Below are 24,401 nucleotides of genomic sequence, written 5' to 3'. Positions count from 1 at the left end.
GTGTAGTCTCCTACAAAGTACTGACTTTAAAATACTTTTTATTAAGCAAATTAAGTTTGGTCGCAGCACTGTAGCACCACCACCACCATCTTGAGGGCAATTTCAATAATTATTGTCTTGACGATTAACAGTAAATGAATCACTTACCTTTGAGTGAAACGCTGATTTAAAGAAACCCAGACGTCAATGTAAATCTCAATGTTTGTCAGGTTATGACGGGTGTGCAGTCTATCACGTACACAGTTTGCAAATTGCTTCACCATATCTGCGTGATGAGTCCATCTCATATTGGGAGTCCAGGCCTGTAGAAAAAAAAAAAAAAAAAAAAACTTTTAAAAGTCGTCAAAGAGTAGGAAAGAACCAAAGTAAAAAGTAACTCAAAATTTGACATTTAAAAAGAAAATTCGTACCTGAATGTCCAAAAAGAATTGTCTTCCAAAATTCAAATCTACCACGGACACTTTTGAATGGGCTTCTCTTCTGTTATGTATCATCATATCCCAAGAATATCCATATAGTCCATCGGTCCATGTATTGTATCCTTTGGTTAGACAATGTGAAAAAGGTAAAAACCCTTGTAAGGCGAAATAAGAACAAAATGCTAGTGCTGCCATCTTTTGGTTTGGTAGAATACCATTTGCAATATTGGAGGTTTTGGAATTATTTTTTTGACACGACTGTATAGAGAAATAAAAAAAATGTCATTTAGTTAAACAGAAGTTACTTTTCGTGTTTTGTATGAAAATAAATTCGAAAAACAATAGAGAGGATTTATCGTTAACCTTACATGTTCTTTATCTGGTTTTGATTCCAATGTTTCGTATATACAGTGGCGATTAAGTTGGGGAGTGACTTCTTTGTAGAGGAATACCCTCTTCACAAAATCAGGAAAATAAGAGATCGAATACTTAGGCCAGTCTGGATAACAGAATATAGGCATTACGGCTATCATCACGTAAGGGAACATTCCTATAACGAATAAACATCTTCTTCGTATATTAGGTTTTTGTTTGTTTGTTTGTTTTTATCACACACGCACACACACACAAGCTGGATTTTAGGGCTCATATGTCTATAATTTCGCAAAAACATTATAAAAGTACGTACAGCAATACAACTTGTTTTAGTTGATTTTAAATAAGCAATATGATTGCAAGATAAAATCTGTCCTTGTTGCCCTAGTTGGAAATATTTAGGATTTAGGTCAGGTTATTCCATATATTTTCTAGGACAACCCTTTTGTCGAATTCGTTGCATTAGCCCTACGCCAGTTTTTCAAAGTGTAGCAGTAAGGCCATAAGAAAATGCACTGAAATGGATTCTCCATTACAGAATACCCAAACTGGGTTTTCTATAAAAGACAGTCAGATGCTGGGGTACATATAAAATATCGTTGTAGAGGTATCTTTTATACTTTCAGGATAAAAGTTAGCCCTAGAACGATAGGCAATATTGTAGCAAAAACACGAGTGCCCGAGGAGGGGAACCACTCTACCTTATAAAGACTTAACTTAGCCACGTTGTGAAAAAGACCCATAAATATTCCCAGCGTCATTATTCGAACTCAGGTCTTTATCATGATGGGAGGAACGTGGTCATACCAACTGTGCTACTCAGGAAGGTAACTAAGTAGAGGACCACTGCGCAATCCATAGCTTGTGCACGCTTGACCAGTATGGTTGATTTTTCCCCATATCAGTGATGATTGGTTTGACCAGCGTGGATGATTGTCTAATAGAATAATCTATCGTATCGCTATTCATTTTCTTCACAATAGCAGCACACGTTCGTGGACTGACTGAGGTGCAGATGGAAATTTCTAAGTTCTCCAGCAAATTCAACGGCGCAACCGTTAGATTTGATCATATTGCAGATGCATCTCATCCGTGAACTAGAGCTGCAAATGTCAAGACCGTAGCAAAGCATTTGAAAATGCCATATCAGACGGATTTACTCGAGTCTGCAATAAAAACCAGGTCATCAGTATAAACGATAATATCTACACTCTCTAAAATATAAATCATCATGCAAGAACTCATTCAACGTAAAGTTCCACATAACTGGTCCAACTATCGATCCCTGGGAACAGTCCATTTCTACCACAATTACTTTCTCCCAGATGTTTCGTGCTCATTGTTTCGATCAGAAAATATTTCCTAAAGACTGAATAAAAATTCTGGGCAATATTAGCAATCGGAATCCTGCAAAGGATACTGGGCCACCACAAGGTAGCAAATTCGCTTTATCAATTGATAAACAAGCTCAGAACTTACGTTCAACGATAGGTTTAAATATCACTGATAAGCAGTTAAATACTTCCTTAACCGCTTATCATTTATAACGCAAACTGTCGATTTGAATTCATGTTGAATGAATTAAACATCTCTAATATACCAATTACGAAGAAATTATAACCAGACTCAGAGACGGCTATAACGTTGAGGTAGGGATAATCTTAATAGTTTGTAGAGTATCTTCTTTGGTGACTCCAATCTTTCTAAGTGTCGATTCCATTACAGGTCCCACATCGGATGGAAAAGACCAGAGTTCGAGTCCCTTCGATAACGTAAGGAATTTTTCCTTTTTCATACGCGGCTTTAGTCCTTCTCAGGCGAGGGTAGCATGGTTTCTTCCTCCCGGACTCGGGTTTTTCTTCCAGCAAACAGAAAATCGACCACAAAACACACGCAATTTGCAGACGGTTTAAAAGGAGCAATATGGCTGTAGTCGCTAATGCTCCTAAAACCTACTGCTATTACTACTACAACATTACAGGTGTAATGTTCCTATCCTCAATGTCTTTCAGTAAGAGTCTTACTGTAGAAGTTCAGATTTCAGTTGTTCGCTGTCTTTATAGTTATCAGATTTAGCTTTCACAAGCAGCACATTGGTGTCTTCTCGAGGTTTCCTTTAACCGCCAGCTAATGTCTAGAGAGCTCAAATTCTTTAATATTCACTCTTACGTTCCTCCTCTAGTCCTCTGTAAAGCTAAAACATTGACGTAGAGCAGATAATATCCACCTGAGCCATTTCAAATGGTTTCGACAGAATATTTGGTACTTAAACAATTTCTTTTCTTAAATCATTTATTTTATGTTCTGATAATTCAATTATTTTCGTAAGCCCCTGAACTTTAAGTAATTTTGGAGTTCTATATACAAACAGATACTGAAAAGGCCTATAGTTTGGTAAATCAAACAGTACAAAACAATATGAAATAATTAGTAAACTTAAATATTAATAGTCCTGAAACACTGTCGTGCGGAAATACTATAAAGAATCTCCAAAATAAAACCCTCTCAAAATAACTCAAACTCACTTTGCCACTCCAGGAAAAACTCCCCGGACTCTCCGGCTTTGGGTCATTAAAGCAAAACAATCATTAGCATCACCAACAATCAAAAGTGGACTTTACTAAGAAATCTCTCTTACAGTTGGTCCAGGAAATAATAGAAAGCTTTATTGTGAAAATATTTTTTTCTGGCGCTCTGGAAAGTTTAATGGAGATCATCTTTATATTAACTTCTAAGTACGTCTATTAGAACATACAACTTTTTGTTTCATAAAGTAATTATTATGACCTCGTTTACACCTGGTAATATTACCAGGTGTAAACTGGTAATATTACCAGGTAGTAAATTGGATATAACCACCGTCCTTCTCAACCATGGGTGGAAATTGCCCTGGTCCGATTCCCATTAATGACACAAGGAATTTTTATAGGCTTTTCCACAAGTGGCCATTAGTTTCCATTAGTCGGTCTCAGGTGAGGGCCGCATGGTTTTGAACTCAGAAACTCTGATTTTTGTCCGGAAAACACAACGTATGGATACAATATACTATCGCCTCTTAGCCTTAGTAGCTGTGCGTGTGTTAAGTGCCAAACATACACATTTTATGGCTACGACATTAAAATTAGCAGTTTATTATCATCCTTGGGTTATTTTCTATAAGTTCAACAAGGGCTAACATTTTATCAGTGAGTGGACTTCTCAAAATCTCAATGGTATAAATGTAAAGAAATCAATGGTCATTCGAAATCAATTTCTAAGTTTTCTTGTTCTCTTTATCACTGTTTCTTAACCTGCGGGTCGCGAAGCTTTTGATAAAGCACAAACATCGTATTGAAAATAAAATAAAATATACGAGTAATATATAACAATGAATTCTTCCATGTCTGTTAACACAACTTCTAAAAAGATGGGTCTCGATTTTCATAGCCACGAATTCCCAGCATGTCACACCAATTTTTTTCTGTTTTTTTTTTATTTTATAATTACCCGTGAACCTTGATCTAGTGAATAACCCAAACCGCTTGTTAAAACTACAATACAACAAAATGTTACAATGATATTCATCTTGTACCACGTTTATATTTCATCACAATTCTTAGTGATGAAAAACCCTCTCATTGCTGCATAGAAATAAGGAATGGCACCTACCTGGCAATACCTACCGATAGCAAACATTCGAGAGTTCATGAGATTGAACGCTGCACAGGCGAGAAAAGCTAGTGACCTTGTATAATCCAAGAAGAGGAAAAATCCAATCAACAAGTCAAGAAGAAATCCACCCATATGCACGACCCAGTAGTCAATCTGCTCATTGGTGAAGATTATTCTATAAGAAGAGAATTTTTTTATAAGGCCCAGTAATCAGTAAATTTACGAAAGTTTTTTAAGAGTTACATTTAATGAATTTTTCTTTATGTTGCAAATCATTTCCGGTAGATCGATCTTTCTACAGATATTTTTTATTTGATCAGTTTATAATTGAAACACACTATATTGCTAAAAGTAAGTGAACACAGCTGCAGGTTTCAAAAAAATTTTTATTGATACAGTATTTAATAATATGTCGGCCCACTTTTCATTGGTCTAGGATGTTGCAGATTTGCTGCAATGGCACAAACAGAATTAGATGAAATTGAAAAGTGGGTTAATATTTTTAAATAACTGATTGCTTAGATAGAGCCTATGGTGACTTCCCATTTGAAGTTGTTAAGCTCAATGCCTTGACTCACTTTAGTTAATCTACTTACTTCTAGCATGACCGCTCTAGTTATTACCGTATGCCATGTGGAAAAGGTAAAGATTCGAATCCGGTCTTCACTGGAGAACTTTGGCTTTTTCATACAGCGAAACGGATAAACCAGAGGATACAAGCAATTTAGAGAGACAATCTACGGAATTCAAAACAAACCAAGAGAAAACTAAGCCCCATTTTCTATGTTTATCCCATTCAGCTATAAAGGGGTTAAGACAGATAATCTTACCTAAAGAAATCGAATACCCAATGCTCGGAAAGAAAATTCATTGAAAATCCACCAACCCAATCGTAGTCTGTCTTTTTCAAACCAGCAATAAAATAAACCAGGAAAACCTACAAAACAAGAAAAAACTATAACAAATAGAAGAATCTCACATCAGAATAGCTTAGTGTTCAAAGTTTATATTGAATCGCTAATTTTGGAGCATAGAAATACTCACCTGTCCTCTTAGCAAAGCATAGTTCCACAGTGGAACATGACCATGTCTTATTCGAGAATCTAACCAGCCATCAATGGACCTGTAAGTAATATATTTGCTTGTTAGAAACGAATTTTATTTTCAAAGTTATAAGCTTCAAGCTCAGATAAGATTACAAAGGGTAAAATTAATATAATCGTAGGAGTTCTGACGTACCAACATCTGTTAGCATCGCTGAGGAACAGATGTAGAGCCAAAAGCCCATACAGGTAAGAATGGTTATTCCAGCGAGACTTTTCTAGCAAGAAGATGAACCAGTAGCAAAGCAAGAAAGATACACAACTGACTCGGTAAAAAGCGCCCAACATTATGCCAATTGCTCCTGAAAAGATCACAAAAATATTTTCATTAATAGAAATGAGAATTAACTATAATTACATGTTATAAAATTGTATAAGAAATAAATGTTATCAGGAATAGTCCTCTAGAGAATAATTCCTAGAGGTTGTTTCTCAGCTTTTGATATTTTTTTAACATAGTGGCCAATTTAACCGGTTTCAGACGAAGTATGCTGTTTTATTTATAAATACTATTTATATAGTATCTTGTAGCGTACTATCTTGGAGGTAATACTAAAGCCAAAATATTGCTATTGCTTCGGTTGCTTCTGTATTATCACATGTGTCGCCATCTTGGATGATGGTGTGTTGATCTCACTTGAGGTTGGTTGTTTTAGGCACATCAGCAACTTAGGCCATAGCGTGCAGTATATAATGGTATATAAAGGTAATGGTATATAAGTATATAAAACTATATGGCGTGTCTATCTAGTAAGACCGCTGCCAAAAATACTCTTTGCTTCTCAGCCCTGTCACTTCCGTCCGATTTCTTCTGCATCAAGCCTATTAAAGCTCTTTGAGAAATCTCTTCTGAAAACGTTAACCACCCAAATAATGCTACATCATCCACCGCAGATCCACAATGCTACCCGATCAAGATCCACCGCTACAAATCTAGTCACCACCACTACTAAGATCCTCGATGCATTTGAGCACGGTTCAGAAATCACCGTTACTTATATCGACGTCCAGGCAGCATTTGATTCCGTATCTGTTTACGCGTTGGCAAGGCTACTACGTGAGTATTACCTCATTGGTGGAGACGTGCTCTGGTTTATTCAGGCAATGCTCGAGAACAGGACTACCATTGTTCGCGATGCCAATCGGCGCTACACTAGAACCACTACAGCTGGAATCCCACAAGGCGAGGTCTTCTGGTATCTTGTTCTCAGCTCTTATTTTGCCTTTCGTGACGGGCCGAAGTGATATCACCTTCGCTGATGATATAAAGCTGTTCACTGCTATCAACCCTGAGACACTGATGACTACATAAATCCCTTAATCCTACAGAAAATCCAGAATCTCGAGGCCTTCCTCTCCGGTTTCGGCCTTCATATCAATCATGAGAAGTCGAAACAGTTGACTTTCTCGCTCAAATAGAACCTAACAATGGTGCAACTCAATCTAAGAGGATTCGTGATTTCTGCTGTTCAGCAGATCTGGGCGTTATTTTTGACCAGAAGCTCTCCTTTGTACCGCACATAGACCACCTGCAAATAAAGTTCTGTCGACTCTGGTGGATGCTTAAGCAACAACTTATGCATGTCCATGACCAGGCTGTTGGGTGCAGATATATTAAGACATGTGTCTATCCAATCATACTTTATGGCGCAAAAGTCTGAACCTCAACTGCCACAACGCATTTGAGACGGATTTTGGCGGGCGAATTTTGGCTAGTGAAGTGGGCCATATGGAAATTTCGGTTTCCCCCTGCACCAAGGATCACCCAAATGGCGGCAGCTCTAAACATCAGATGTTTTCCGGCCATTATCCATGAGAGAAGACTCGTCTTTGCTGTAAAAATGATGGTTGGCATTATTTCGGAACCAGACTTCTGGGCTAACTGCGCATGGAGAGTCCCAGTACCAAGCATTAGGGCCAATCCAGTCCTTCAGTCCACCCCAAAAAGTTATCTGATCGGTTCTTACCCGTGAAAATGCTGCAGCACATATACTCCAAATCCTACACTTGTATAATTAATAACATATCGCCGTACACAATACCCTTCATGGCTTGTAGCCGTGAAGGGCATTGCGTACGTAGTGCAATAAACAGTTCTTCTTCTATAATATGTGTGTAAATTGCGTGTGTTCTGTGGTCGATATGCTGTTTTCTGGATGAAAAACAGGAGTTTGCAGGAAAAAATCCATACTACCTTCTCCTGAGACCGACTAACTCAGCCACATTGTGAAAAAGACCTATAAAATTCCTCGCGTCAGTGACGGGATTCGAATCTGGTCTTTTCTACCCGGAGGGGGGAGAGCGGTGATTATATCAACTTTGCTACTCACGAGTGCATCTCACTTAATAATCTTTTCTATCCACTGAGACACTAGGCTCTCATACACAAGGGAAAGAGCTACCAAGTGATCACACTTCGACAGTCGATAAGTTAAGCATATTAATTAGTTAATAATGTATTTAAAAAAATGAGACAAGTTAAATTTAACTTAATAACTCTAAATAAAATTCGTATATTCATACATTTACTTATATAAATGAAAAATTTTAATAAAAGTGGATACATATGAAGTAAAATAAAATTAATTACAAAATTAATATTTAAATTTAAAAAAGTTACATTTATCGAAATGAACTTCATAGCTACAAAAGTTTGGGTTACCTAACAACAGGAAAAGGTATACCAGGTACATCCATTCTAATGGTAAGGGACGCATAAAATCAAACAACGGAAATCTGCATTGCCATGGGTTGCCCCACTGTTGGTCTGCGAGAAAAAGTCCCCTTTCGTTGGGGATATCGATTATCATTAGAAGACCTATGAAAAAGAAAGGTGGAATGTTTTGAGTACAAGATAATAAAATCTTTTGTGATAAATGAACACAATCCTTCTGGAATTTTATGTTCCAATTCTCTCTCTCTCTCTCTCTCTCTCTCTCTCTCTCTCTCTCTCTCTCTCTCTCTTCAAATGAAACGCGTACTCAAAAGGGCTCACAATTCATTTTAAACATCCCAAAGATTTTAAGTAAAAAGCGTATACGAAATAAAATATACTTACCAAAGAGGATCCTAATCACTGAAAGACTCGATGGGTCAGTTGGTCGGTGAAGAAGTCGAACGAAAGATTCCGCACTGGAAAGGTCAGATAACGAAAATCCTAAAATTTTGTCCATTCTCCTCTGTCAATTTGCACGAACCTCACGTTGGCCCTAAAATACGAACAATGCGTTACTCATACCGTGAAGAGATTGGATTTGATCAGCTCGCGTCTGGATAAAGGAGGGGGAACACATCGTACGCTGAAACTAGCGTGGTAGATCGGTAGCTGAAACGGGCGAGAGGTGTAATTCAATTGGATAGCTCAGAACGCACGTGGTCTGGATGGGATACACTTAATGGATGTGCATAAAAGCTGTAGGAATGACTCACGTGTGTTTTTTACTAGTAGATGGAGATCAAGAGAGATGGAAACTTAGGATACGTGGTGGAGTGAGAATGGAAAAGCAGTTTCATGCTAATATCGATGAGTGAAAGCGAATACGTAAATATTCATATTTTGTTACCTCCAATGAAAGAAATACTTTCATATTATATTAGCGGATTTTCTTCTTATCATCATGAATCGATATAAAAGCACAAGTCTTTAAAAATTGAGTTTACATTAATTTTATTGATTAAGTTTATTTTATTGGATTCTTTAAAAAGAATTGTAAAGAAACTGTGGCAATGGCTGCATTTGAGCATGTGATGAAAAACTGGAGTTTTCTAACCAAAAAATCGTACACAGTTTATACATGCATTATGAGTCATTATAATGTGTGTAAACTGCAGTTGCAAAACTTAAGACCAGGATTCATATGCCCTTGTGGATAGTACAGTTGGTAAAAATGCATGCCGTATTCCCCACACCAGAGGAAAAAGATCTACATTGAATCCCGTCGATGACGAGGGTTAGTTGATCTCAAGTGAGGATTGCACGGTTTTTCCTCCCGGAAACCGGTGTTTTTCCTCCAGCAAATAGGCAAATCGACCACAGAACACACGCTATTTATGGACATAATATACACCGATGAGTCAAAACATTATGACCACCTACCTAATATGATGTTGGTCCTCCACGTGCAGGCAAAGACACATTTAGAAATCTTATTTCTAAATGGAAATTACCCACAAGATTTCTAAATGTGTCTTGTGGCATCTGGTACCAACACGTAACCAGCAGATTCTTTAACTCCTGTAAGGTCTGGTTGAGACGCCGCAAATCGGAGTTGCTGTTCCAACACAAACCACAGATGCTCAATGGGATTGATTCCTGAGGAATTTGGAGGCCAGGGCAATACCTGGAAGTCTTCTCGTGTTCCACGAACCAGTCTCGACCAGACCCGGTGGTGTGGCATGGCGCATTATCCTGCTGAAAGACGGCACCGCCAGAAAGGAAGACCGTTGCCATGAAAGGGTGTACCTGGTCAGCAATGATGTTTAGGTAAGTAACAGACGTCAGAGTGCCCGGCACATGGATGACTGGACCCAGGAAATCCCAGCAGAACATCGCCCAAAACATGACACCGCTGCCACCGGCTTGTTTTCGTCACACGGTGCATCCAGGCGCCATCACTTCCCCAGGTAAAGGACACACACGTACCCGGTCGTCCACATGGTGCAACAGGAAACGTGATTCATCGGACCAGACGATCTTCTTCCAATCACTCAAGGTCCAGTTCTCACGTGCCCATTGTAGGCGCTGTCGCCGGTGAACTGTGGTTAGCATCGGCATTCGGAGCGGCCTGCCTCTACGCAGTCCCATTTTCAGCAGGGTTCGAGGTACTGTGTGTTGTGGCACATTACTCCCTTCACCAGCATTCCAATTACCAGCTAATTGCGCCACAGTCGCCCTTCTGTTACACACCGATGCTGGACAACCACGGCACGCCGGCGGTTCGTGGGTTTCCCCTCCTCGGACCACTTTCGGTAGGTACTAACCACGGCTGACCGTGAGCATCCCACCAGCCGTGCCATTTCGGATATGCTCTGACCCAGTCGTCTGGCCATTATAATTTGGCCTTTGTGAAACTCGCTTAAGTCCACTGCCTTTCCATCTGAAGAACAAGAGTAACACTGATTAACGGGGTTCAGTATCAGGTGTTTTTTATACCGTGTAGCGACCAGCGCACGCGCTGTAGTTCACCTGCAGTTACTTCGATTTGCATAACGACTCACTGATCATAATGTTTTGGCTCATCGGTGTATAAGTCGTTGATGCGCCTAAAACAACAACAACAACCAGGATACATTTGATGTTCTGCAAGGTGAAAAAAATTGGAGTTTTCTGGTTTGAAAACTCAACTACCTTCAACTTCACACCGAGTGAAAAACTCTTTAAAATGAGTTATCCGAGTGATTGAAAAGGTTCACGCTAGACTTCCACTCTCCAAAATATAAAACATAATAAAAAGATCCTCTTTGTTTCGAGCGATAATTAGATAGAGAATATGCCAGCAATTTACTCACAATATATTGCATCAAATTATAGCCTTAAAGTCTCTAAAAATTCCCTTAATTTCCGAAAATGTTTGTGGAAATCCATTTTGAGAGACTCAAAGTTCTATCCTGTTGTTGATAAAACAATGTGTATTCCACCAACCATGTTGCAGTTTCAGGGATTTTTGGTGCATTGACTGTTTTTGATCAGAGTTCATTTGGTCTTTATAGTATGTTATACCTGTGCAAGTGTGTTCGCAGGTTGATTTGTACGTTGCATGTCTGAAAAACTGGGGGTAACCCATAAGGAAAACCTAATCCTTTCTGTTGAGATTGGCTCTGATTGAACAGGTCTTTAAGAATTTCTCTGACAGCGATTCGAACTGAGCCATCTCCAAGAGAATGGGCTCTGTTTGAATTGTATGGTGAATCTCAGTTCGAATCGCATTATATTGTCAGCAGGACGTGTCTTCTTCTTTTTTTAAAGATAATGGCACAAAGTGAAATGAGTATTTGAAAAGAAAACTGATGGGGATAAGTACAGATGAACGTTCGTTGGTACCATAGTGGTGTTATACCACGATCACCGTCCTTCCGAACGGGATGGAAAAGACCTGAGTTCGTAATCCTATTAATGACGCGAGGAATTTTTATGGATTTCTTGCACAACGTGGGTGAGTTAGTCAGTCTCGTGTGAGGGTTAAAAGAGAACACCACGATTGCCTTGCCTGAGACGGACTAACCCAGCCACATTGCGAAAAAGGCCCATAAAAATTCCTTACCTCATCGACGGGATCCGAACTCATATCTCTTCCACTTGGTGTACGGAGGACACGATTCTACCAACTGTGCTACCCAACGATGGATGTTCGCTCATAGTAATCGGAAGTCATTTTATGCTAGTTTTCAAGTTCAAGCGTGTGTTCGCAAGCTGATTTACACATTGCATGTCTGCAAAATTAGTTTTATGGAACTGAAATAGAGAGGTGCCTTATTAATGAATTTTCTTTATGGAAACTTAACTAACCAATGTCGCGTCTTATCTTCAATGATTTGCCTTCGATTTAACAAACTGTTGTCAGGTAGTACGCACTATCGTATGGAACAGATTAGGGTATTCAGTTTTAACTGTATTTTTGCAAAGACAGACTTGATACAGACTTGATATCATTGAATAAAATTAATTTTTTGACATTCACTCTAACATTTAAATAACTTCAGAAACAAGAGTGATTGAGAGCGATTAATTGTCTCTTTGTTTCAAGATGGTAAGTAGAAATAGAAAAGTCCCATCACGACATCTTTTTACTCTCCAGCGTATATTAACTCGTTTGTAAAAGTTAAAGACGTTTTCGGTTGTTTGAACAAAATGTGTAACTACATAAAAGTGTTCCAAATTTTCATGTGCTTTTTTTCCTTTTTATGCAACATGCAATTTTTATACTCATTATAGAAAAAGGATTAAAATAATACTTTTAATTTTTTTTTACCTGCCGATCCCCTGAATAAGTTTTTTTGGCAGCACGAGGATTTGTTGGTTGGTTGTAGGGTTTTAGGCGCATCAGCAACTCGGGCCATATTTCGCCATATATAATTCGTCTGTAAATTGCGTATGTTCTTTGTAGTCGAGTTGGTGGTTGCCGAACGAAGAACCCGAGTTTCCAGGAGAAAAACCATGCTACCCTCGCCTGAGACCGACTAATTCAGTTACGTTGTGAAAAAGGTCCATAAAAATTCCTCACGTTATTGACGGGTTCGAACTCAGGTCTTTTCCGTGCGGTGTGGGGAGGACGGTGATTCTACCAGCTGTGCTACCCACCAGGGCTTCCAGCATAAGGGATCGGTGTAAGAGTTGAATAGCAGTGAAGGATGGTCACACCAGCATTAATCCTCATCAGAGCAGACCAGAGAATAGATGATAATGAGAGAATAAACGGTCATACAATGTCTTTTGTCGTCTTTCATGTTGCCGCACCCTGAGCATGACTTAGTGACGCCCCCGAGGAGAAAGAGAGGAGCACATTTATAGGTGTGTACATTGTTTTCCAGGATAAAATGGAAGAAAGAGTAGAAGGGAATTTAATAAGAGACATGTTCTGTCGTTTGTGATTACTATCGCTTGTTTTCAATACGAACAACCTTTTGATAGACTGTAGCCATAGCTATGGCACAACAAGATCATTGTGATTTGCTTTTGTATCAACTTTCGTTTTTCATTTCCGGATCTAAAGTGGACTTTGATTTTCCATTTCCGATGGTTTTAGAGACTGTGCTATGGAGTTTGCTGAACTGTAAAGGAAAGAATTATGGGAGAAAAACCGACTATACATTGTCCTGTTCCAAAAGCAGTAACTATTAACTAAGACTAATTCCGATGAATTATTAGTATTTAGCTGCTAGATCTGTACTTCAGATTCAAAATAACCGAGGCTACATTAGAAGAAAATGGCGCAGGAAAACAGTTGATGCTGTAACATGATTGATGGTATCTAAAAATAATCTTGCATTAGGGGTGAAATCAACGTAGCTTCATAGTCAATGAGTTTATCATCATCTTTCCTCTTCTTTCTCTCTTTCCTATTTTCTCCCACTCCATCTACAGTACATTTTCCATGTCATGCATTTATGTCTTTTGTCACCATGACGACCGTTGAAATGCGCCCAAAGGCCGGAAATTTGCTCATTAGAGCTTAGAATGGTAGGATTGTGGTCCTACTTGTGTAATGCGATATTCATATAAAATTCGATAACTTTAGCATGATGTGGTCTATACTTCGGGTTAATGAGTAAGTTAGGCTGATGACGTCATGCGCTTAATAACGTTTTAAGGAAATAAGTTTATTCCGGTATGTTAATTAAAACTGACGTATGTGTGTGCTCGCGCGCATGCGCGTGCATAGTTTGGTACAGCAGTTTGGATTTTGAAAGACTGATTGAATAGCTACACACTGGTGAGATCGCTCTTGAAAACATTTTTAAACACATTTGAACTGACCACAACATTCATTTGTCCTCACACTCTCAAATGCGTCGTCTTTTCAGCGTGGATTTGATTTGAGGGAACAAGTAGGCCGGGGGAGATTAATAAAAGGTATATCAGCTCCACGATTAGCCCAGAATGCGGCCTAGAGTTTGCGTACAAAGAACTAGTTCCCTTTTTGTAGAAGCTGAGTCCTTACTCAGTGAATTCTTTTAACCAAATGACACAAGTTGTTCATGGTACTCCAAATTAGCTGTCTTATTCAGTAGAAAATTTAATCCTCTCTCTGTTCTGTCACTTAATGCAATGACAATGCCACGAACAACATATCCAACATGATTACGTGAGATGACTTACGATATGCAAATGATCATGCCGTGCCAACTGACTTTCGACACTGAGCCCATTGCACGGATGTCAAAGTACGTGGGACCATGAGGTCCCACGTACTTTGACATCCGTGCAATGAAATCCGTACAACAGTGGTTGAGTCAATGCCTAGTTGGCAGCTTGCCAATACGCTTGCCAATCTAAAAAAAGTCTTCTTTTTTTAGAGGTGATAAAGCGAGTAAAAGGAACTGTGGGGCGAGCAGTGCCGATTTGAACAGGACACCAAACTTGAATGAAAATGTTATTAATCCATTTTCAACAAATAAAAACCGAAGAATGGATTTTACTTTTAAATAAAATTTCGAGATTACCCAAGTCTGTTAATGGTAAGTGTCCAGTTAATGTTTTGTAGTATTTTTAACTTGCTTATTATTATTACCATCTGTGTCTACATGTCTCATAACCAAGGCAATTTAATGTAACTTTAAGAAGCATCACCCCCATACATCAGAGTCAAGCCGCCACTGTATTTAATATATATGACTTAGTTACATGGGGACTGAAATTTCCAATAACAATTCAATCCCAATTTCACTCCCCAATATAAAACTGAGTTTGAAAGCTCCAATAAAAGTGCACCGAGAACTTCATAAATAAACACACATAGAAATAGCATAAATAGTATTTTAATTCGAAAATATATAAAATATAAATTCAGTAAGAAAAAAAACTATAATACTGTAATTAAGAATATCTAAAAGAATTGAAATATGTTATTAAATCAACAAAAGGAGCTTTAACGGACTACAGTTAAAACTGGGTAAAGATAAAACTTTACATCTAGTAAACCTTCCACATCTTACAGGACTTGCGTCTTAAATCGTAAGTTCAATAACTCAAATGGATATTTATTTAGATAACCTGCATACGATAATCTATTCAGAAAGTCTTATAAAAAGGAATCTCAATGTCAAATTTCAATAATTGTTTGACATGTCTCTGAAACATCTTTAAAACTAAAATAAAAGGCTTTAAGTGAGGGAACCACGCTGGGGATTCATAGTCATAAGACTTGTGTACTAACTACAGTGGTAACTGGTTAATACAAAATGCGCAGGGTTTTTGCAAATATTTCTTGCTAACGGAATTCGTGGTAAAATTTTTGATGACCGATTCCAAGTAGAGAAAAACGGAGGGAACTGGGCATGTTAGGTGGGGATTGGTTCGCAGAAAATAATTAGTTGATCGGTAGATACTGCGAAAATCCCAACTATTACAGTCGTGATAACAAGATGCACTTGCAAACCTTTCTCTTTTCAACCATTCTTTCATGCGAGGATGGTAGTGATATCATAGCATGTTAACCTGATATATGGCCCACTCACAATTTCCATCGTCGCATTTTCATCAATATTGACCCGCTGGCGAAAGATTTTGAGAACTGCTGATCTATAGGTTGTAAAACCAAAGACATACAGGTATATCAGTACTTGCAATAAGAACAGCACGACTTAAAATCAAGTTTTAATAATCCTAGTAAATAATTTTAATTCGAGTGGAGAAATCACCATTAGAAGTAAATGTAATATCCAGATCTTTATTTGATGATTTATGAAATAATCATACGTTGTTATAGGAATATGAGTTGTACATTTTGAAATTCCTCTGTCACTATTGTAAGTGCTTGGAAATTTTCTCATATCCAGCCAGTTCCTAAAAAGGGTGACAAATCCCTCCCATCCAATTATCGTCCCATTGCAATTACTTCTACTCTTTCTAAAGTAATGGAGAAATCAATTAACCGCCAACTCTTAAACTACCTAGAAACCTTCCGTCTGATCAACGATCGCCAGTATGGATTCCGTCAATGTCAATCCACTGGTGATATTCTGGCTTATGTTACCCATTTATGGACTAATTCAATGGAAAGGGTCGGTGAAACACAAGTAGTTGCTCTTGACATCTCAAAGGCTTTTGATCGTGTTTGGCATAAAGGTCTTCTAAACAAGCTTCCATCTTATGGTTTGCCAACTGTTTTTAGCAATTGGTTATCCAGTTTTCTCTCTGATCGCTCACTGAGGGTGATGGTAGATGGCTCTCTGTCTTCTAACTTCTCCACTAATTCCGGTGTCCCCCAAGGTTCAGTTCTTTCCCCCACTCTTTTCCTCTTGTATATTAATGACCTTCTTCCATTGACCGGAAATCCTATCCATAGTTTTCCCGATGATAGCACATTGCATTCCACTTTCCATTTTGAGAAACCTTGTCCTGCTCCATCAGCTTCAACTTCTCAAAAATCTGCTGCCAATTCCTTAAATGCCGATCTTCAGGTAATTCTCCAGTGGGGCAAAGACAACTTAGTTGATTTCAACCCTTCTAAAACTCAATCTTATCTTATATCTCGCAAAAAGGATTCTTCTGCTCCTATGCTTATCTTTAGTGACACTCCGATTTCTAGGCAAAATGATATATCTCTTTTGGGGATTACCCTGACTTCTAATCTCTCTTGGCACAAGCACATTACAAATATTGCTTCCTCTGCATCTAAAAAACTTGGTTTTCTCTTTCGCTCTCGGCGTTACTTTTCTTCCAAACAGCTGCTCACTCTGTATAAATCGCAAATCCGCCCTGCCATGGAATATTGTTCCCACATCTGGGGTGGCGCTCCCAAAACCTCTCTCAGGCTTCTTGATTCCATTCAGAAGAGGGTAGTTAGGTTAATTAATGATTCATCTCTAACAGAGTGTCTCCACTCGCTTTCTCATAGACCTACTGTTTCTGCTGCATGCCTCTTCTACAGATACTTCCATGGGCACTGTTCTTCTGAATTGGCTTCTATAATTCCTGCTCTCTCTTTCAAAACAATCCGAACACGTGCCGCCACCAGCCAATATCCATTTACTGTCCAACTTCAAACCCACAGAACCAACTTTTCATCTTTCTCATTTGTTCATTCAGCTGAATGAACAAATTTTTCTGGAACAACCTTCCTTCGTACGTATTTCCTGAAAATTACAGTCTACAGAAGTTCAAGTCCAATGTCAACAAATATCTTCTTTCGTCTTCTTAACCTCCAACCCAAGCACGGTACTAAGTACTATAGGTTCTAATACCTCTCGTGTTTGGGGTTCACATAAAAAAAAAAAAAAAAAAACGTAAAGAACCCTCTGATGTCGAATCGGATACACAAATTCTTGAAGACATCGACCAATTCGGAAGAAATTTTATTAGATAAATATAGAAATTAATTGTCACAGGAATTTAAAATATATAAAATAAATTAAAAATATATTAGATTATAGCGTTAAAAATACATCACAATAGAAATAAAATAGATAAATGTACTAGGAACTTTCGGCTACTATATTAAGCCTTTTTCAACTAGTCAGTTAATTCAAAAAATACTTCATATAGCAGCTGGAAGTTCATATATTTTAATTTATTTAAACTTCCTATCATTAATTTAGTATATTTTAATTTATTTAAACTTCCTATCATTAATTTAGTATATTTTAATTTATTTAAACTTCCTATCATTAATTTGTATATTTTTGTAATAAATTTTCTTCCGAATTGATCAGCAAGAACTGATATGCAGCACCATGGGCCATGTTCAAAGTCACTTAATCCTTTCGGCTTATTTATTCTCGCACTAAACTGTTCTTTCGATCACTGAGTACAATTAAAACTATTCACAATTAACAATATAAAATTATAGCTGTTTATGCAAATATTTGTAGGAATTTCAGAAAACTGATTTGTCTCAATCGCAGAAAAATTTGTGCGCTGTCTTAAAATTTCCATCATAGAATGCAAATGAATAATATTTTTCATTGCAGGAAACAAATGAAGCATATCTGTTTTTGCTCAAATACGAAGGGGGGGGGGGGGGTTGAAGAGTTCGTGGTCTGAGGATGAAAGGGTAGTGGTATAGTATTAAAACTTTCTGTATACTTAATGTATAACACTTCAAATAGCAGCCCACTAAGTTTCATGCAGTTTCAATAACGTCTTTTTTTTTTTAATTATGTCCTGAAGTAAACTTGTGTGAATGAAGAAGATGAACAAAATCAGTCACCGCGCAGTCATCTAATTTTTGTGAGAAACGGGACTAACGCCAAATGCGATTCATGAAGATATGGTTACAACACTGGGGGAGAATACCCCTTCCTATTCCATGGTTAAGAAGTGGGCAGCAGAATTCGAATGAAGGAGAGAGAGAGAGAGCGAGCCTAGATGATCCACGCTGGGAAAGACCTGCAACCAACATCACCCCCCCCCCAGAATTGTTGATGGTGTGCACGATCTGGTGATGCGTGATTGATGAGTGACAGTTCTCGGCACATTGCCAGCGTCTTGGGCATCTTACCTGAACGTGTGTATTACACAACAGGTTCTCGCTATGAAAAAGGTGTCTGCACGATGGGTCCCAAAGTTGTCGACAACAGATCAAAAACGCAGAACAGTTGTCAGTGAACATTTGCATCGTTTTCAAGCCAATCCAGCAAATTCCCTTGCAAGGTTTATCACCATGGACGAGACGTGGGTCCATCGCTTTCAGCCACAGACAAAGGAGCAGTCCAAACAGTGGAAACACAGCTGTTCTTTCTCCCCTACAAATAAAGCCAAGTCGACCCCTTCTGCTGGCAAGGTGATGGCATGCTGATAGATTGTTGCTATGGGTTACCTTCAGAAATGCCAGACAGTTACAGGGGCATATTACGCAGATCTTGCGAGGAGTTTGCCTGAAAACATCAAAGATAAACGTCGAAAAAACCTCAGCAAAGGAGTCACTGTCATTGCCATGGCTGCATTGCATGAATGCTGGTTTGAAATCTTGGAGCATCCTGCAATTCACCAGACCTAGCACCATCGGACTTTCACCTAATTTTAAAAAATACCTGTCTGGTATCCATTTTCGCACCAACAGTGACGTCATTGCCGTAGTGGACGTGTTTTAAGAGGCTTAAGAAAAAACTTTCTTCGCAGCTGGAATAAATGCATTGCAGCATCGGTGGTAAAAAGGTATTGACTCCAAAAGGGACCAATGTTGACTCCAATGTTGAAAAGCACATGTTACCAGAATCCTCAGATAAACTCTTCATATTCAGGCCAAATTTTCAAACACCCTCCTGCATTGTTCATATAATAGATGGATATAGCAAAATGTTTATTTCTTTACTCATTTCTGTACATTTCCCAAACTTAAACAAGCTGAATTCTCAATTTTCTTCCAGCAGTCCTTTATCATATCTTAGAAAATGGGAAAATCATGGTAACATATTTTTGAACGAACTAAGAAATAGTTCATTTCATATTTTCGAAATAAGAAATTTTTTTTCGCACCCCTCTCACACTTTTTCATATGTTTCTTACCGCACCCATTCCAACCCTGTCATATATTTTGTCTAATATATAATGGTTATTAAAGTTCAACTGAAGATGTGAAGAAAATAGAAATATATGATGGTTTAGATCAAATTGCAACAGGAGTCAATACTCTGGAGGTAAAATATTTCAATCAAATATCAATTTCTCTCCTTTTATTATCATTATTTGGCTGTTGGAAGATAATGAGTCTTCCAGGTCTTTATTTATTACAGAATTCTTTCGGTTCGTTCGTTCTATTTTGGGCGATAATCACAGAAATAAAGTGATCTAAGCCGATAACGAAAAAAGAAATGTTAAATGCGAAATATTACCTGATAGTGTTTTGCAGGCACAAAAGCCAAGAAATAAAGCTGGTGTACTACACCAGGCCATTTCCTCTGCATCACTGAACACAGAGTTAATAAAACGCAATTAAAGTAATTGATATTTGTAGACTTTCGTCAAGCTCAATCAGAACTACTTACCAGACAATTTAATCGGGAGGGTTCTTTTATTGCATAAATAACTGTCAGCTTATAATTATCTCAACTAAACAGAACTGAGATAATTATAAGTTGATAAAAATACACAGTACCCAGTTGCTTGTACAGAAGCATAGAATTTAACATCTCTAACGATATGCTTCTTATGAATTAACGATGAACAGACACAATTTGCCTTAGTAGCCCTTGAGTCGTTAAACCCAATAGCAACAACACAGTACCCAGCAAAATAAAATGAGTACTGGGAATTCCTGACCTGTAAATAATTGGCAAACCTTAACTAGTTGCATTGTTGGTTTATACCAAATTCCATGCCTACAGTAAAACTGCCCTTTTACCACAAGGTGGGTTTCCTAATATAAAATGACCTAAAAGTGTGAACAGTGTCCATCTCAAAAATCCTGATCCATGGTAACACATCTATAAATATTTTTTAACAAAAAACACTACTTTTAATGAAAAAATAATGATTTTGCTGTATCACATAAATTTTCAAAAAATTACAAATAAAAATATAGCAAAATATATATATATTTTTGAATATTCAGCAAGCAGTGTTGCAGAGCATTAAGAATAAAAGGAAATACATGCAAATACTGAATAGTCTTATTAAGTCAATACTTTACATGCGGTTTGAATAGTTTTTATTTAGACAATAAGTTACCAAACACAGTTTCCAGAAAGTGCAAATTCATCCATATGTCATGGATGAATTTGCACTTTTTGGAAACTGTTTTGTGGTCATCACATGAATCTCTTAACAAACAACCAACATCAGTCAGCCATCATTGCCTCATTCCATTTATCCTGGTATCTTTTTCAGCATAATGGCGATAATGTTGTTGAAGGTCTTATAGTCCTTTGATTTATAAATGTCTATAAGTTTCTCATGACCCTCTTGAATACTAAACAGCCCTCCTCGTCTTTTTGAATATGAAAGTTGCGAAATTATTTTCTTGCAGCAGCTTTTTGTGTTCTGTCGAATAACATCATTATGGAGTTTAGCATCACTTATCTCAGGAAATTTGAAAGACACTCAGCGTTTCTTTCATTACTAGAAAATACAATTCTTGATCATATTCTCTATTCAAATTTGGTACACTAGAGAAAATTTTGTAATGCCATTTTTTGGAAACTGTGACTGGTATGAGTAAAAATGAGAGCATTTCTGGGAGCATCGGCAAGAGGAGTCTGTCAGCAGCATGGTCTGATGATGGGTATCGGTAAACGTCACCTTAATGTATAGTAGTTTAGGCGAATAGCTTAATAAACTATATTATTAATCTCACGTGGTATAAGAATGGTATTAAGTATAGTAATAATCTTAATAAAAAATGAGAGGTTTTAATAATCTCATCAAGTTGTCTGGAATAAAACTGTCATAGTTTTCATTCAGCAAAAATCGTGTATACCAATGTAATAGAATAGTTAAGGAGACTCTATATCGATTCTTATGAACTTGATCACTGCCATTTTCTTAATTGTTTTGGAGCTAATAAATTATACTTATAATGATCCTAAAGATATTCTATAACATTTTATACTAGCATATTCTACAAATATACAAGAACAGAGCTGTTTGACAATTTTTTTTCAGCGAAGGTTAGATGGAAGTGACTTTTGTGACTTTCGCTTCATACTGTATGCATATTGCTTAAAATAGTAAATGAAACCTAGCCAGCAATACAAAAAAGAATGTTAACAGTAACGTAATTTAATAAGCAAGAAAAAAAAAATTACCTTACGTTGTCCTCTGCAGTAGGCTTACTTTAGTTTTCGAAGAACATTACCCACTTAATAATGGTGAACGTCCACAGCATATACATATATAAGTAAATTCCCTTGAGTGCGTGCGGCTTATCAGAAAGTTACTAAAAAAGTCTTTTTTTATTATTATGTGATGACGCATGAAGTATTGAACTATCTACATGGAAGAAAACTTACTCTGAACTTTCTATTCGAACAGCGAGAAGAATCCTAGCGACGAGAAAGGGATTTAAATAACGAATAGCTTTTTAAATGGAAAACATCGCATGGTTTGTCAATGACTGTCCGTTCCAGAATGGCAAAGTTGAATATAGCACTTGTGGGATGGATTATGAAGAAATATACACTAAAAGAAGGAATTAACATATGTGATTATGAAATGAAACGTAAAAGAATTGAAGTTTCATTGCTTTAATGAAGCAGATATAGCAAAGTACTCACCACGGAAAACTTTTGACTGCTTTCTCAGGCTAATCGCCAACTGAACATCGCGCACCTGTTAAACCTCGTCTGCAAATCAGCTTCTTTGATCTTCCCCTTCAAGAAAGTAACGGAGCGCGTTTGCGGATTTGTCATTCGCAGCTGTAAATCTGCGTAGAGCTTGTCACTATGACAACGAGTGTTTTCTTGAGGTTTTTATTTCGATGTGACTGGAGAGATCTCTGTATACTGCACAAATATGCTCTTTGATCTGTTTGGCTGTCAGGAATGTTTTCAGATGGTGACAAAGTTGTGTAGGTGACATCTAAGGATAAGAGGATAACATGTTGATTTCATTAACTTATACCGCCTATTGGTAACGTGTGTTTTGGATTTCGTGCTCAAACGAACGAAATATTTCTATTTTTCTGCTAAAGGTTCAAAGTATCGAAACCTTTTCGTGAATTAAGGGACGAATTGGGAAATGCTATGCAGTATTTTGTTTATTTAAAATTCAGACGTTTTTAAAACTTTTTTAAAAAATTAGTACCTCCTAATTATTCGATTTTTTTTTATAAATAGTAGAATAATTACCTGCAGGCAGAGAATCGTTTATTGGACTTTAAATCACGTATTACAATTGATATTACAAAGTCATATTTGTATGACAAAGTTAAAATTTTACCAACATTGATCACTTGAAAGCAATAATTCCATTTGTAATATTGAAATTTTATAAAACATTCAATTAGTGTATTTATAAAGAGAAATTATTTATTACACCCCAGTTATATACCAATTACGTAATAAATTACAATTTGTTATGTAAGATATTAATATGACAAATTTATTGATTTTGTATGCTGTATTTATTTATTTATTACTTATAAATAAGTGTAAATAATTTACTAAGAAATATCTTAAAGCAGATGTCGCTTTCCCACACTGCACTTCGTTCTTTAATACCAAACGATATGCTCTTGCGAAGTACAACTTGAACGGCTAAATTATAATGATGCTGAGAGATCGATAATATATATGTGAGTACAAATTTTATTTCTTACAAATAAAGAATATGTTGTACATTAAATTTCACATCGTAACATATACATTGTGATCTTAAAATAAACTTTATGAAAATTATATTTAATTACATATGCAATCCCATGTAATGTTAATTTTAACCCCAGATTTTTTAGGGCTGTTAAGCCTCGTTTAATCAAAATAATCTGTTATTTTGATTAAACGAGATAATGTGGTTTGTTTTTTTAAATTCATTATAAATTTAATAATTAAAAAAAATGTTTATATAAAAAGCAATTATACCATAATTATATATCTGTATTCATTTGTATAAACTGTACTGGCTATTTTGTTACAGTTGCCATAATTTTTCAGAGCGTTAAGTGGAAACGACCGCATTCAAGCTTTTGAGTTCGGGGACAAAAAAAAAAAAAAAAAATGAATATTACCAATGGTACTTTTGTAGAGGGGCAGAGAAAAATTGAGTGCAGTATTATTAAAAATTTTGATGTAGTGGAGAGGGATGACATTTTCTTATATACATCTGGGCATTTAAAATCTTATAGTCCTGTTATTTTATTTTCAAATTTTTTTAATAAACACTTATTATTACTCCCTGTTCGGGATTCCCACCTCGTGAGGCACTGGTACCAAGTACACAGGGTGGTTATTATTAAATTTTCTGAAATTTCATAAAATTTTAATATCTAGGTGTCTTTGTTTTCTTTTAATCAACCCTAGTTTTTTATTTTATTTTATCTTAGGTTAAATATATTTCATAGTCAAAATTATAAATTCTGGTGCAATTCAAGGTATGTAAACACATTTTTGTTGTTTTTGCTATGCTTAAGCCATGTTGCCTTTTTTATAAGAACACCTTGAGGATTTAATCTTCCTACCGCAAACACTATATAGAAGTTAAAACTAAGTAAATAAATAAATAAAATTTTAGAAGTACAGAACTGTGTTTGTACCCAGCCGT

The 24,401-nt window shown here is 36.9% G+C and overlaps 1 protein-coding gene across 1 annotated transcript in view; it reads right to left on the bottom strand.

Annotated features, from left to right (window-relative positions):
- Window positions 1-22,511, bottom strand: part of GC (gamma-glutamyl carboxylase) — a 31,152-nt gene extending 8,641 nt beyond the window's left edge. Inside the window, exons 1-10 of the mRNA XM_090377346.1 lie at window positions 22,418-22,511; window positions 8,607-8,757; window positions 8,211-8,366; window positions 5,685-5,850; window positions 5,490-5,568; window positions 5,276-5,382; window positions 4,457-4,620; window positions 788-969; window positions 411-677; window positions 148-302 (exon numbers count right to left, since the gene is read on the bottom strand). Of these exons, the coding sequence (XP_090233472.1) occupies window positions 148-302; window positions 411-677; window positions 788-969; window positions 4,457-4,620; window positions 5,276-5,382; window positions 5,490-5,568; window positions 5,685-5,850; window positions 8,211-8,366; window positions 8,607-8,721 (1,391 nt within the window). The 5' untranslated portion in view covers window positions 8,722-8,757; window positions 22,418-22,511. The remainder of the gene's footprint in view (window positions 1-147; window positions 303-410; window positions 678-787; window positions 970-4,456; window positions 4,621-5,275; window positions 5,383-5,489; window positions 5,569-5,684; window positions 5,851-8,210; window positions 8,367-8,606; window positions 8,758-22,417) is intronic.
- Window positions 22,512-24,401: the final 1,890 nt, after the last annotated feature.

The sequence above is a fragment of the Mastigoproctus giganteus genome, chromosome 7, assembly GCF_048544385.1.
Source record: "Mastigoproctus giganteus isolate SK-2022 chromosome 7, ASM4854438v1, whole genome shotgun sequence".
In the NCBI taxonomy this organism is placed as follows: domain Eukaryota; kingdom Metazoa; phylum Arthropoda; class Arachnida; order Uropygi; family Thelyphonidae; genus Mastigoproctus; species Mastigoproctus giganteus.
This window is presented reverse-complemented; position numbering and strand designations above follow the sequence as displayed.